Source organism: Rhineura floridana, chromosome 1 (genome assembly GCF_030035675.1).
Source record: "Rhineura floridana isolate rRhiFlo1 chromosome 1, rRhiFlo1.hap2, whole genome shotgun sequence".
NCBI lineage: Eukaryota > Metazoa > Chordata > Lepidosauria > Squamata > Rhineuridae > Rhineura > Rhineura floridana.
Genome location: NC_084480.1, coordinates 252,198,832 through 252,213,469, shown reverse-complemented (window position 1 = coordinate 252,213,469; position 14,638 = coordinate 252,198,832). Strand labels below are relative to the sequence as shown.

Below are 14,638 nucleotides of genomic sequence, written 5' to 3'. Positions count from 1 at the left end.
CCTGAGGGGGAAGGACATGCAGGCCAGCCGGAGGTGCTGCCACCAGATGAACCTGTAGGACTAGTACCCTCCAGTCTGAGGATGTGGCACTGCCATTCTTTGACTCAGAGGACTCCACTGCGCAAGACACTGGAAGACTTGAGCCTTCCCCATTCTGTTGCAGTAGGAGATTACTAGAGAAGGTTGGGCCTCTTTAAGTCACGTAGCATCTTGCAGCTCATGTGGTGCTAACAGTCAAGCTGCACCTGCTGCTGTTAATAGATAAGGGCTCAGTTTCAGCTTGTTCCTTGCTTCAGAGCACAACCTGAACCCTGCCCTGCATCAAGCCAGAACCCAGCCTTGTGTTCAGCCTGAATCTCAGCTTGTCCTACCCCCTGGTTGAGCCTTGTCACACTGCAGAGCAGACCAAAGGCTCACTCTTAGCTGTCTCCAGGCATGAACCTGGGAAGGTGAAGATCATGTGTTTAAACAGGGTTTTGTTCTTTTACTTTTTTTTCAGTTTGTAAATCTATTTAAATTTAATCAGTTGATGATTGCTTAAAAGCCAGGCAGACGAAAATAGGGGGGAAAGCTGGGAAAGTTTCAGGTGCCATCCCACCCCAGCCCCATTTTATGTATCAGCTGCTCATGAGTTACTGACTGTTACATTGCTTTTAGCTATTGAGCAAATGTAACCACACCTGAATCAGGGAGAATTGCTATGCTTAAAGTATATACTGATTTAGGATGCTTCTAGGCAGGGCCTTGTATTGCAATCATGTGATTCAGATCTGATTTTTCTGTGCATTTTTGCACATTAGCTTCTATGTATTCCTAGTTTTTTTTCCCAGTCATGGACATTCCTTGATCTTCCACTGCTTGCTGCCCAACACAAGTGGGTAAAGCTTGATGGAATGTACGTGGAATTTTTTGTCTCTCCCCTGTCTTTGTTCTGGGCATGAGTGCAGGTATGTCTGTACTTGTGCATGCAGATCTTTTATTTGTCTAGTGGCCACTGGGACACCACCAAGTGGGATTGTCCTCCAACTGCTTGAGGTAGGAAAACATCATTGTTCTATAACCAGGAAGTGTGCAAGAGCACAAAAGCAAACTAACCTTAGTTCCCATGTTTCACAATAGAAAAATGGAGTTTCTTGCTTTGGGGGGGCAGGGGAGGGCAATATCAATTTTCATTGGGTTTTTAAAAACATAATACTAAGGTTTTGTCCAACAGTGGTTACTTGAGTAAGGGTTCCACAACAGTGATCATACACAAGACTTCTCTATTCATTTTTTTAAAAAAATTATGTACTCCATGATAGTCTAGCATGTGTACTCTGTGGATATTTATGAGAATAACACCTCCCAACTAGGTTGTTGAAATTTGAGCATGCCTTCAGCATGTGGAAATAGGCATCATATCATTTGGGCAATTGGAAACAATGGGTGGTATCCAACTGACCCATTATGTCAGCACAAGGATTTCCATTTGCGCAACAGAACTTCAACCCCTCTCCTCTCTCTGTGCATGCCCTCTGCTCTGTCCAGATTTGCTCTGGAGGGTTGGAGGAACCCTCATAACAGTTCAGGGGGGCACTCGTTTAGGCAAGGGGGAATTCCTGTTGTATAAATTGAAACCCTTGCACTGATGGAACAAGTTGGATACTACCAAAAATGACTAGGCTGTGCTCAGGCAAGGAGCAAATGGCAGTAGGTGTGTGGTGATAGAGGTCATCCACCAAATGTTGCCATACATGTGACAAACATCCTATGTGCACAAATGTACTAATGACCTTCCACCCCTGTGTGACTGTGGATGTACTTTTACTTACTGGATTTTCTACAGAGTGGGTAAATCTGGATTAAAACAAAGAAAAAGCACAGGCTGGCATTTTGTTGATGGCATTGTCATGTTGATGATGCAAAGAAACTTTTGAGCTTGAGCAGCACCAATTCCAAGATAAGCACACACCTGGAAGCACCCTTAGCTATTTGTGAATTGTACTGCCCTAACTTTTTCAAAAAGAAACATGAATAAAATACCAAATATCTAGAATATTGAGCATTGTATCCTATGACTTAAATAGCTTTTGAAATGAAAATTTACCCTTGAGACTGATCACTTGCATCTCTTATCTTTCTTTTTATTGCTTGCTTATTAGAGTGAAGCTGGTGTAAAAGAATTTCATATAGTACAAGTATCTAGTAACAGCAAGAACTGGAAATTACAGGAATCCATAAATCTGTCTGAAGACAAAGGTTTGTGGATTGTATAACTAAATATGATACTTCAATTTTGTTTTGTATAAATGTTTGAAGTGATAGGCTCAGGTTATAAATACTGCAAGCTGAGTTCAGCTCATCAAATGGGGTTTTCCTACTTCCTCTTGTTTGCAGCCCCCTGTACCTCAAAAAGTTGTTCCTGAGAAGAATACAATTTAATAACATGTGGGGGAGGGAACTGTAGCTGTAGTTGGGAATCACTGGAAAACTTGTATGCCAGAAAAGTCTTTTAACCTGTCAGAGTAAAGGATTTAGAGCCACAGGAAGGATATTATGTAATAGCTTCAAAAAGAATGGGTTATCCTATGATTTATCTAAGTTTACTATAAAAAGAAAAAGTTTTTCCATATGTGTTTTGGTCCTTGATATTTGGAAATGTTCATTAAGGCTGTTATCACCATCATTTATTATATGCTGTTTATTACACTAAGTGCCATACAAAAGGTTTGGGACATAGCCCTATCTAATAAAACACAACATGATGATGAGCTGTTTCTTACCTTCAGTGTTCAAAAATGATCATACGGAATAACTCTAGCTGGCTATTTTAAGAGTTTTAAAACCCATTGGCAAGAATCCAAACAAGCTCACAAGAAGTATTGTACACCATGGAGCTTGGTGATCCTATTTATTAAACAGCAGACTTCTACTGTGTTAGGAGTGAGTATAGCTGCATTCACATGTCATACTAACCATAGTTGCTTCTACTTTCTATCTACACCTTGTTCCTTGCTGCTCATCTGCTGTGCCCACTGGCCTGTGTGTGTTGTTTAACACCAGATTGGTACACAATAAGACCACACTCATCCATGATTTGATCATGGATGAAGGTCCTGATATGGTGTGCATTACTGAGACCTGGATGGGTGAGCTGGGAGGAGTTGATCAGACCCAGCTTTGCCCACCTGGATACTTGGTGCAACACCAGCACAGGCTGCAGGGACAGGGGAGAAGAGTTTCTGTGGTCTACAAACTTCCATCTCTGTCACCAGGAAACCACTCTGTCTTGGAGCTGGCTGTGAGGGCTTGCACCTGGTGTTGGGCCGAAGAGACAGTAAAATAGGGTTGCTGCTGGTGTACTGGCCATCCTGTTTCCCAGCAGCTTCTCTGACTGAGCTGGCAGAGGCCATATCGGCTGTGGTATTGGAGGAGCCCAGAATGATAGTGCTGAGTGATTTCAATGTCCATGCTGAGGCTGCCCTAGTGTTCCGGCTCGGGACTTCATGGCCTCCATGATGACCATGGGGCTGTCTTGACAACAGCCTGACACATAGGGCAGGGCACACCCTCGGCTTGGTTTTTGTGCCAGATGGCGGAAGGGGTGGTTTGGAGATGGGGGGCTGGATGTCACTCCATTGTCATGATCAGACCACTTCCTGGTGAAGCTTAGACTTACGGCTCCAATCCTCCCATGCAGGGGTGGTGGACAGATTAAGATGGTCCACCCCCAGAGACTAATGGAATCCACAGGATTCCTGAATGCCCTGGGGGAGTTCCCAGTGACCCTATTGAAGCCCTTGTCACGCTGTGAAACAGCGAGGTGCATTGGGCTCTTGACACGGTTGCCCCCAAGCACCCTCTCTGGCATTGTGGAGCCTGTTTTACACCTTGGTGCACCAGTGAACTAAGGGCAATGAAACTGGCTGAATGACGGCGGGAGTGTAAGTGGTGAAAGACGTGCTGTGAGGCTGATTGGGCATAAGTTGAACATTATAATTCTGCCCACTGTGTGGCGGTGAGGGTGGTGAAGAAGGCCCACTTCTCTGCCACCATCGCATTCTCAAGTAGCCCAGTTGAGCTTTTCTGTATTGTCAGAGGTCTGTTGACATCAGCCCCAGGAAATGGAGTTCTAAACCCTTCGGAGGCCTACTGTGAATTGTTTGCAAAGCATTTTGAAGGTAAAGTTGCTTGCCTCTGTAGCAATCTTGATGCCCTATCCACATCTACTGTAGTTCCCAGTGAGGTGTCCAGTGCAATATCTGCTGCAACTTCTTGGGAATGGTTTCATTTGATGCGGCCTGATGACATTGACAAGGTGTCTGCGATGATGCAGCCAGCAGTGTGTCTTCTCGACCCTTGTCCTTCGTGGCTTGTTAAAGCTTGCCGAGGCAGGTTGGCCAAGTGGATCCAGGTCAATTCATTGTTGTAGGAAGGAGAAGTTCCACATGCCCTGAAAGAGGCGGTGATCCGACCACTCCTGAAAAAGCCCACCCTGGACCCATTGGTTTGCGACAACTATCAACCAGTTGCAAATACCCCTTTCTTAGGGAAGGTGATTGAGAGGGTTGTGGCGCAGCAATTGCAAGTACTCTTGGATGAAACAGATTATCTTGATCCATTCCGGTCTGAGTTCAGGCCTGGTTATGGGACTGAATCGGCCTTGGTCGACCTGATGGATGACCTTTATCAAGAAAAGAATGGGGGGAGTGTGACCCTGTTATTCTTGATCTCTTGGCAGCTTTTGATACCATTGACCATGGTATCCTTCTGGACTGACTTGGTGAGATGGGTGTTGGAGGCAGTGTTTTACAGTGGTTCCAATCCTATCTCCAGGTTTGTTTTCAGAGAATAGCATTGGGTGATTGTCTTTCAGTTCCCTGACAGTTGTGCTGTGGGGTGCTGCAGGATATCATCTTGTCCCCCATGCTGTTTAAAATCTATATGAAGCCCTTGGGAGTGGTCATCCAGAGATTTGGGGAAAGGTGTTAGCAGTATGCTGATGATACCCAGCTCTATTTCTCTGTAACATCTGAATTGGGAGAGGCCGTGCAAGCCTGGACTGGTGCTTGGACTCGGTGGTGGGTTGGATGAGGGCCAATAAACTGACTCTGAATCCTAGCAAGATGAAGGCACTGTGGGTTGGTGGTTCCCAAGTTTGGATAATTGGTCAGTTGCCTGCTTTGTATGAGGTTGTACTCCCTCTGAAAGAGCAGGTCTGTAGTTTGAGGGTGCTCCTAGATTCGTCTTTGTTTCTAGAAGCCCAAGTGACCTCCATGGCTAGGGATGCCTTCTACCAGCTTTGGCTGGTAAGACAGCTGCGGCTGTTTTTGGACAGGGAGAGCCTGACCACTGTTGTCCATACACTGGAAACCTCCAGGCTGGATAACTGTAATGCGCTCTATGTGGGGCTACTCTCGAAGTTAGTCCTGAAGCTGCAGCTGGTGCAAAATGCAGTGGCAAGACTCTTCACTGGGGCAGGGTATCGTCAACATGTCACCCTGTTGCTGAAAGAATTGCACTGGCTACCAATTTACTACTGGGCTAAGTTCAAGGTTCTAGTTTTGGTGTACAAAGCCCTATACAGCTTGAGACCGGGATACCTGAGACTGTCTTATTCCTTATATACCCAGTTGATCACTGTGCTCTGCAGGTTAGGGCCTCCTGCAGATGCCATTTTAATCAGGAGGTCCGTTATGCACAACATAGAAAGCAGGCCTTTATTGTAGTGGCACCTACCCTTTGGAATTCCCTCCCCTTAAATATTAGATAGGCGCCATCTCTGTTATATTTTTGAAGACCTTCCTCTTTCAATAAGCTTTTTAAGTTGAGACCTTATCCCACTTTGCATCTGTGTTGGAATTGCTTTTTAATACGTTTTTAAACCTTTTCTTTTTTAAAAAACCTGTTTGTTTTAATATAGTGAGGGAGAAATATCAATAATTTAAGATATGCAGACGATACCATACTACTAGCAGAAACCAGTAACGATTTGAAACGAATGCTGATGAAAGTTAAAGAGGAAAGCACAAAAGCAGGACTACAGCTGAACGTCAAAAAGACTAAAGTAATGATAACAGAAGATTTATGTAACTTTAAAGTTGACTATGAGGACATTGAACTTGTCAAGGATTATCAATACCTTGGCACAGTCATTAACCAAAATGCAGACAATAGTCAAGAAATCAGAAGAAGGCTAGGACTGGGGAGGGCAGCTATGAGAGAACTAGAGAAGATTCTCAGATGCAAAGATGTATCATTGAACACTAAAGTCAGGATCATCCAGACCATGGTATTCCCTATCTCTATGTATGGATGTGAAAGTTGGACAGTGAAAAAAGCGGAGAAGAGAAAAATCAACTCATTTGAAATGTGGTGCTGGAGGAGAGCTTTGTACATACCGTGGACTGCGACAAAGACAAATAATTGGGTGTTAGAACAAATTAAACCAGAACTATCATTAGAAGCTAGAATGATGAAACTGAGGTTATCATACTTTGGACACATCATGAGAAGACATGATTCACTAGAAAAGACAATAATGCTGCAAAAAACAGAAGGAAGGAGAAAAAGAGGAAAGCCAGACAAGAGATGGATTGATTCCATAAAGGAAGCCAGAGACCTGAACTTACAAGATCTGAGCAGGGTGGTTCACGACAGATGCTCTTGGAGGTTGCTGATTCATAGGGTCTCCATCAATCGTAGTCGACTTGAAGGCACATAACAACAACAGAAAGTCTGTTTTTGTGATGTTTTATAGTGCTTTTTTTTGCCATCCTGGGCTCCTACTGGGAGGAAGGGTGGGATATAGATCTAATAATAAATAAATACTTTGCTCCTCTCCTAGTGTGAGCAGGAACAACAAACTAGGATCTTTGGCTTAGTATTATGTCCAAACTGGGAACTGTAGTTTTGCTCTTCGTAAGCCATGATGTGAAGTATTTGTTCTTGGCTTCCCAATCGTGGTTTGTTTGAGTGAAATGAACCACAGTCCCCAGTATGGATAAGAAAAAAGAATTATCTGCTGAATCAAGCAAGTAGTCCATCTAGTTCAGCATCCTCTTCTCACAGTGGCCAACCAGATGCCTATGGGAAGCACACAACCAGGACGCGAATACAACAGCATTCTTCCCTCCTGCGGTTTCCAGCAACTGATATTTAGAAGTGTACTACTTCCAACAGTGGAGGTAGAATATAGCCATCCTGGTTAGTAACTATTTGATAGCCTTGTCCTCCATGAGTTTGTTTAATCCTCTTTTTAAAGCCATTTAAGTTGGTGACTATTCCCTCTTGTGGGAGTGAATGCTATTGTTTAACCATGTGCTGCAGGAAGAAGTTCTTCCTTTTTTCTATTCTGAGTCTTCCAATATTCAGTATTTGATATCCGCAAGTTACAGTGTTATCTACGAGGGAGAAAAACTTTTCTCTATCCACTTTCTCCAGACCATGCATACCTTTATCACTCTTGTTATGTCCTCTCTTACTTTCCTTTTCTCTAAACTGAAAAGCTGCCAATGTTAAAACCTTTCTTCCTAGGGGAATTATTCCATCCCCTTGATCATTTTCGTTGCCCTTTTCTATACCTTTTACAACTCTACAATATCCTTTTTGAGATGAGGTAACCAGAACTGTATACAGTCTTCAAGTGTAGTTGCACCATAGATTTGTATTATGGCATCATGATATCGGCAGTTCAGTTCCTTTCCTAATGATTGCTAGCATGGAATTTGCATTTTTCATAGCTTCAGCGTCTTCATTAAGCTATCCACTAGGACCCCAAGGTCTTGTTCCTGGTCAGTCACCACCAGTTCAAACCCCAAGATTGTATATATAAAATTAAGACACTTTGTCCCAGTTTGCATCACTTTACACTTGCTTACATTTAATTGCATTTTCCATTTTACTGCCGATTCACTCCGTTTAGAGGGGTCCTTTTGGAGATCTTCGCAGTCCTTTTTGTTTTGACCACCCCAAACATTTCAATATCATCAGCAAACCTGGCTACCTCACTGCTCATCCCTAACTCTGGTTCATTTATAAACAAGTTGAAATCACAGATTCCAAAACCAATCCTTGGGACACTCCATTTTCTACATCCCTCTATTGCGAGAACTTTGTATTTATTCCTACCTTCTGCTTCCTGTTACTTAACTAGTTCTTGATCCACAAAAGGACCTCTCTTCTTATTCCATGACTGCTAAGTTTGCTCAGTAGTCTCTGGTAAGGTACTTTGTTGAAAGTTTTTTGAAAGTCCAAATACATAGTGTCTGCTGGATCACCTCTATAGGGCTTGTTAGGTTAGTGAGACAGGACTTATCCTTGCAGAAACCATGCTAGTTGTGCTTTGGTCAGACTTGTTCTTCTGTGTGCTTGGTAATTTTCCTGTGCATGTTCAGATGACATCAAGTGGGATATAGGTGCCACTTTGTGGTTGAATGCAGAAATTACTGTTCTAGCCAGAGATGTTTCTAGATCCCTCTGCCTTAGAAGCCAGTTTAGCTATTTCTGCCATGTCGGGCTGTTGTCTCTGAGTGCTCCATGTCTTCATTGTTTCATGCCTATGTTTTTCTTCCTCATTCCTTATCTTCCCCTTTGTTTACCCCTATAGTTAATATTACCCCTTATCTTCCTCTTTGTTTACCCCCTGTGGAATCTAAAGAAGAAAAAAAAAATTGCAAGAAGGATGACGGGTGTGCTTTCAGGTGGTCCTTTTGCCTCTACGTTTCCAGTCAGTCCTTTTGTTTCTCTAGGTCAGGAGGGAAGAGGGGCAGGAATATTTGGTCCTCTTGTTCCTCCAGAAATTGACAATATTCTGGTTTCAGAGGACAAGAACAGTATTCCAGCAGATTTGCTCTGTTTAGTTAGAACAGAGGCAATAGGCAGCAATTCTGGTGCCACTCCATTCCCTGTGGGAGGATGCCTCAGCAATTTCCCAGACAGATGGCAGGCCATCACATCAGACCACTGGGTACTAGAGACCCTCAGGCATGGACTTTGACTGGTGTTATCTTCTCTACCTCCCCTCTTCCTCCCTGCTCCGGTATCCTCCAGCCTGGTGAAGGTAGATAGAGTCAGGATGGTGATTGCTTACCTGCTGGAGATAGTGGCAATGGAACCTTTCCCTCCAGGGGAGCAGCACTCTAGTGTCTATTCTCACTTCTTTACGGTCCCCAAGTGAATCAGATCCTTCAGTGCTGTCCTGCATTTGAAACTGCTCAACCAGGATTGCAGGTTCCAAATGGAGATCCTCTCTATCAAAGAGGCCCTCCGCCCAGAAGACTTCCTTTCATCCATCAATCTTACAGAAGCTTTCCACATTCCAGTCTACCCCAGTCACAGACAGTATCTGAAATTCTCCTTCCAGGGCCTTCATTTTCAGTTCAGGGCAATGCCTTTGGGCTTGGTGTCAGTCTCCATGGTGACCCACCTCATGCTGCAGGGGATTCACATTTACCCCTACCTGAATGACCTGTTGATGAGGTCCCTGTCCCTATCTCAAGTCAAAGAAAATCTTCAGAATTCTCTAGTCTGCCTAAAAGACTTAGGCTTTTCTGATCCTTGTCAACAAGAACCATCTGTTCCTATGACAACGCATTCTGCATCTGCGAGCATTGATCAACATATCCTCAGAAATGATTTCTCTCTCCCCAGATCGGATCATCACAATACAGTCAGCAATCTGCTGCATCCGGTCAGTGTCCTCAGTGGACCTTATGCTGTTAACGAGAGTTCTGGGTCTTATGATTTCCACTATCCAGATCAATCCTTGGGCAAGGCATAACACTCAGCCTCTCCAGTGGGCCCTTCTCCCTTTCCAAAGACACATTGCCTCCATGCGCCATCTGTGTCTCTATCTCCCAAAGTGGGTCCATCAGTCTCTTCTTTGGTAGCTTCTCCTCTTTTCCCTCCAATGAGCTATTCCCATCGAGGAACCTCGCTGAGTGGTTGTCATCTCGGATGCCAGCCTATACAATTGGGGAGCCCTTTGCGAGGATCACATGATCCAAGGGACTTGGTCTCAGGAGGTAGCCTCCCTTCCTCTCAACCTCCTCGAACTTCAGGCAGCCAGGCTGGCAATCCAGCACTGCTTTTCAGAAGCCCCTCTGGGCAGTTCTCCAGACCAACATTTGTACCAAAGCCCAGATCAACCATCAAGGAGGATCATGGTCTTTGTATCTTCAGAGTGAGGCATCTCTGCTCCTTCATTGGGTGGAGAAACATCTGGAATCATTAACAGCAGAACATCTAAGAGGGGATGACAACATCCAGGCCGCTTGGCTAACCAGACAAAGGCTTTAGCAAGGACAATGGAAATTAGATCCAAATGCTTTCAGGGCAATTGTTCACCACCTCAGCCATGTCCAGGTCTTTGCGTCAAAAGATTCATTGTAAGATACACAGTTCCAAAATCAGAAGCAGTTAATGCCCTCTTGACTCCTTGGCCTCCCAGGGTCCTGTATGCATTTCTTCCTTTCCCGCTGCTGTCATGCATACTGAAGAAGATTCCGGAGATATAAGCAATAGTGCTGATAGTGGCTTCTTTCTGGCCCTGCAGGCCTTGGTTCTCGGATCTGGTCAGCCTGGCATATGCCCACTCCCAGCCTCTTCCACCTTGGCCAGATGTCAGGGCCTAAATCTTCACCCAGGTCCACCCTGGTTGAACCTCCTTGCTTGGAAATTGAACAGAGGTGCTACATCAAGGAGGCCTCTTTATTGGCCTTCAGACACTCTTCAGTTCAACTATATCAAAGTATGTGGAACATATTCACTTCTTGGTGTACCAAGAGAGGGATCTGCCCAAGGAAGGACGGAATTTCCGCTCTCCTTTCCTTTTTACCAGATGGCCCCTTTATGAGGTTGATAACTCCTTAGGATCACATCCTTATCTCAAACGTTTCCTTCATGGAGCCATGCTGTCATCGCCTCCAACTCAACATAGGTCTCTCACATGGGACCTGTATAAAGTCTAAACAGCTCTGCATAAACCTCCCTTTCAACCCTTGAGGTCTATGTCTCTTGCTAGCTTTTAAAGTCCTTCTTTCTGATGGCAATCACCTCTGCTAGGAGGATTTCTGAGCTTGAATGCCCTTTCCATGTCCAAACATCTGTGTGTTTTTCACAGGGACAGAGTGATCCTCTGAACTAATCCACCTTTCCTTCCACCCTATATGCGTCTGCTTTGTATGTCCCATCTGATGTCATCAACATGCATGGGAACAGAGATAATTGGACTCACTGTGAAGAGTTCTTCTCTGTGCATGTTCAGATGACATCAGGACCTCTCCCTTTTTTACACTCTTATGTTTTGGAAGTCTGCCTATAGGTTTTATTTCTTACTAACAGGTCAGGAGCCTGACTATCTAGCAGTGTTTCTCCCACTTCTGCAGTCCTGTTTTTTCTTGAGAGCGCTTGGGTGTCTGTTACACAAATGTTGCTGTTTCGTGTAGGTCTCTACTCTGTCTGATTTGACTTGTCATCTTTAAACTTGCTTCTAAGGCAGAGGGGTCTTTAGGAATGTCTCTGGTTAGAACAGCGATTTCTGCATTCAGTCACTAGGTGGTGCCTATATCCCATCTGATGTCATCTTCACATGCACGGCGAGTCCCAATTATCTCTTTTATCTTTGACAATATCTACCAATTTTTCCTGGATAGATTTTCAGTTAACCCAGCCTGTAATTTCCAGTATCCCACCTGGATCCCTTTTTAAAATTTGGTGATACATTGACCGCTCTCAAGTCTTCAGGTATGGAGGCTGATCTTAGGGACTAGTTAGATTTTTTGTTAGAAGATCAGAAATTTCACATTTGAGTGGATTCCATCTGATTGATCAGTTTTTCTTTTGTTAATAAGGCCTTGAACTTCATCTCTGGTCTCCACTATTTGACTCAGTTCTTCATACTCCCTTCCTGTGACAGTTGGGGCACAGGTATCTGCCATATATTTTTCACTCTGAAGACAGATGCATGGAATTCATTCAGCTTCTCTGCAATCTCCTTAACTTACTTTAGCACATCTTTGACTCCCTTGTCATCCAAAGGTCCAGCTGGCTCCCTAGCCAGTCTTCTGCTACAAATGTATTTAAATAATTTTGTTGTTGTTGGTCTTTATGTTTTTAGTAATGTGCTTCCCAAATTCTTTTTTAGCATCTTATTGTCTGCTTGCATTTCTTTTGCAAAAGTCTGCGTTCCCTTTTTGTTCTCATTTGGACAAGACTTCAGTTTTCTAAAGGAAGCCTTCTTGCCCCTGTTAGGTTTTTTTTTTTTTACGCTGTTTGGCAACCACACTGGCCTGGTAACTTTCCTGATCTGCGATACACATTTCGACTAGCTTCTGATGTTGAGGGTTTTAAACAACTCCCAAGCATTTGGAGAAATTTGGTTCTCATGACTTTGCCTTTCAATTTCCTTTCTGCCATTCCCCTCATTGTTTGGGAAGTTTCCTCTTTTGAAGTCATATATGAGTGTATTTGATTTCCTTGGCAACTGGCTGTTTACACATATATTTTAATTTGATAGCACTGTGGTCAATGTTCCCACTGTTTCCTTTATGCCTGCTATATTTATGATGACCTCTAAGACCAAACACCTCAGTTCACTAAGCCAGGGATCCTGGTTTGTTGCTCTCACTTGCTCTAGGGGGAAGAATAAAGTAGGAGCAATCTCCGCATTCATTTGACATGTGAATGGGGACTTTGTGACATGGAATAAGGCCTGCAATTCAAAGAACAGAAATAAAATATCTTGGCAGAAGTGTACGAACACTTGAGCTTACCTAAAACATTTCTCTTGAGTTTCAGTTAGAATATTTAGATGCTATTTATCTTCAAATTTTGGCCGCTACAACAGCTGGGGGCTTTTTGCATTTTAAGCCACTTTGTGGAGGTCACACTGTTGCAACTGTTACAGCATGGGAAGCACTTTGTGTGCAGCATCTAAATATATTGATCCATAACTGTAATACTGATCCAACCAACCTCAGAAAGGTTGCAGTGGAAAAAATGTGCCTGATTGTATGGCGCTTGGCAAAAACGTACATTCTATAATTGTTTTCCACCAATCATCATTCCCCCTTGTACACGATGGGCTGGATCCAGACTTACGCTCAGTGAAGTTCTGCTTACACTGGAGAAAGGGGGTGGGGTGGCAAATTTTGCCAGTATTTCCCATGGTGTTATTCACTCTCCTCAGTATCTAATTATTGTACATTGTCTAGCTGAGCAGAATGGATCTCATCCATATCCTGTGAAGACTGCAGTAGACAGTTCCTGTGCCTTCTGTGAGTTCTCCCCTTAGCAACAGCATGGAGGTCAGGTGACACATTTTGATGCTCCCTAGATGAGGACAGTGCAGGAGATTGATTCACTGGAACTGGCTTGAGCACTGGAACTGGCTGAGACTTATAGTCCTGAAGCCCTGAGAGAGACAAGAACAGATGGGCTTTTTTACTCCTTTGACAGATCAGTTAACAGCACATCCTTAAATCACTTTCACATCTCACCACTAAGCTTAGCTGTGCTGAAGCTAGCTGTGGGGGAAGTGGCAAGGTAGAAGGATCCCTCTGAATCTGAGACTGGAGAAACTGAGGGGAGGAGGGAAGATTCCTCAAACCCTATAAACTCCTTCCCTGAATTAGAACAACTAAGTGGATTCACATTTTCTATATATAGCATTCCATTGTCCTCTGATGAGACCTTCTCTGCTCTCCAAGCTCAGGAGAAAAGGTGGAAAGGATTGTTGGGTGATCTCTGGTGGCCCACACTTCTGCTAGCATCTATTCATATCTCACACTAGACTCCCTGAGTGGCCACCATTGTTGCCTCGTCCCACAAGGCATCTATGTCTGGCTGACTATGACCCAGGTCACTAGTGCCTTCAGCATTACCTCCGGCCACTGAGACCTTGTCATCACATCCAAACTGCGACCACTGTCGCTGTGGGCAGGAGCAATGAGTGGGCTGCTTGCATGGTGAGCTCTGGATGCCTCACAGCCTGGCTTGCATGAAGTTGCAGACCTTTCCCCAGATGCAGATGTTGCTGAGCTCAGAAAGTTGTGCGGGGTCAAAGGAAGCACACATGTCTTATTAGTGGATGTGGTGGATCTGTCCTTCCCTATCTTCCCCATAGAATAATAGAACAGTAGAGTTGGAAGGGGCCTATAAGGTTATCAAGCCCAACCCCCTACTCAATGCAAGAATATTTAAAGCATACCTGAAAGGTGGCTGTCCAGCTGCCTCTTGAATGTAATTGGTTCCATTGTTGTACCACTCTAATACAGTAGTTAGGAAGTTTTTCCTGATATTCAGTCGAAATCATTATTCAGTGTCCTGCACTCTGGGATGATTGAGAAGAGAACCTGGCCCTCCTCTGTGTGACAATATTTCAAGTACTTGAAGAGTGCTATCATATCTCCCCGCACTCTTCTTTTCTGAAGGCTAAACATGTCCAATTCTTTCAGCCTCTCCTTATAGGGCTTTGTTCCCAGTCCTGAATCATTCTTACTGCCCTCCTCTGAACCTGTTGCAGTTTGTCTGCATCCTTCTTAAAGTGTGGTGTCCAGTACAGGACACAGTACTCAAGATGAAGCCTAACCAGTGCTCAATAGTGGGGAACTAGTACTTCACGTGATTTGGAAACTGTACTTCTGTTAATGCAGCCTAA

At 44.1% G+C, this 14,638-nt stretch overlaps 1 protein-coding gene across 7 annotated transcripts in view; it reads left to right on the top strand.

Moving 5' to 3' along the window:
• TRAPPC8 (trafficking protein particle complex subunit 8) overlaps positions 1 to 14,638 on the top strand; it is a 150,030-nt gene that overhangs the window by 95,949 nt on the left and 39,443 nt on the right. For all 7 annotated transcript variants that reach the window (XM_061597839.1, XM_061597828.1, XM_061597867.1 and 4 more), the window contains one exon: positions 2,142 to 2,238. In XM_061597839.1, coding sequence (XP_061453823.1) covers positions 2,142 to 2,238 — 97 coding nt within the window. The remainder of the gene's footprint in view (positions 1 to 2,141; positions 2,239 to 14,638) is intronic.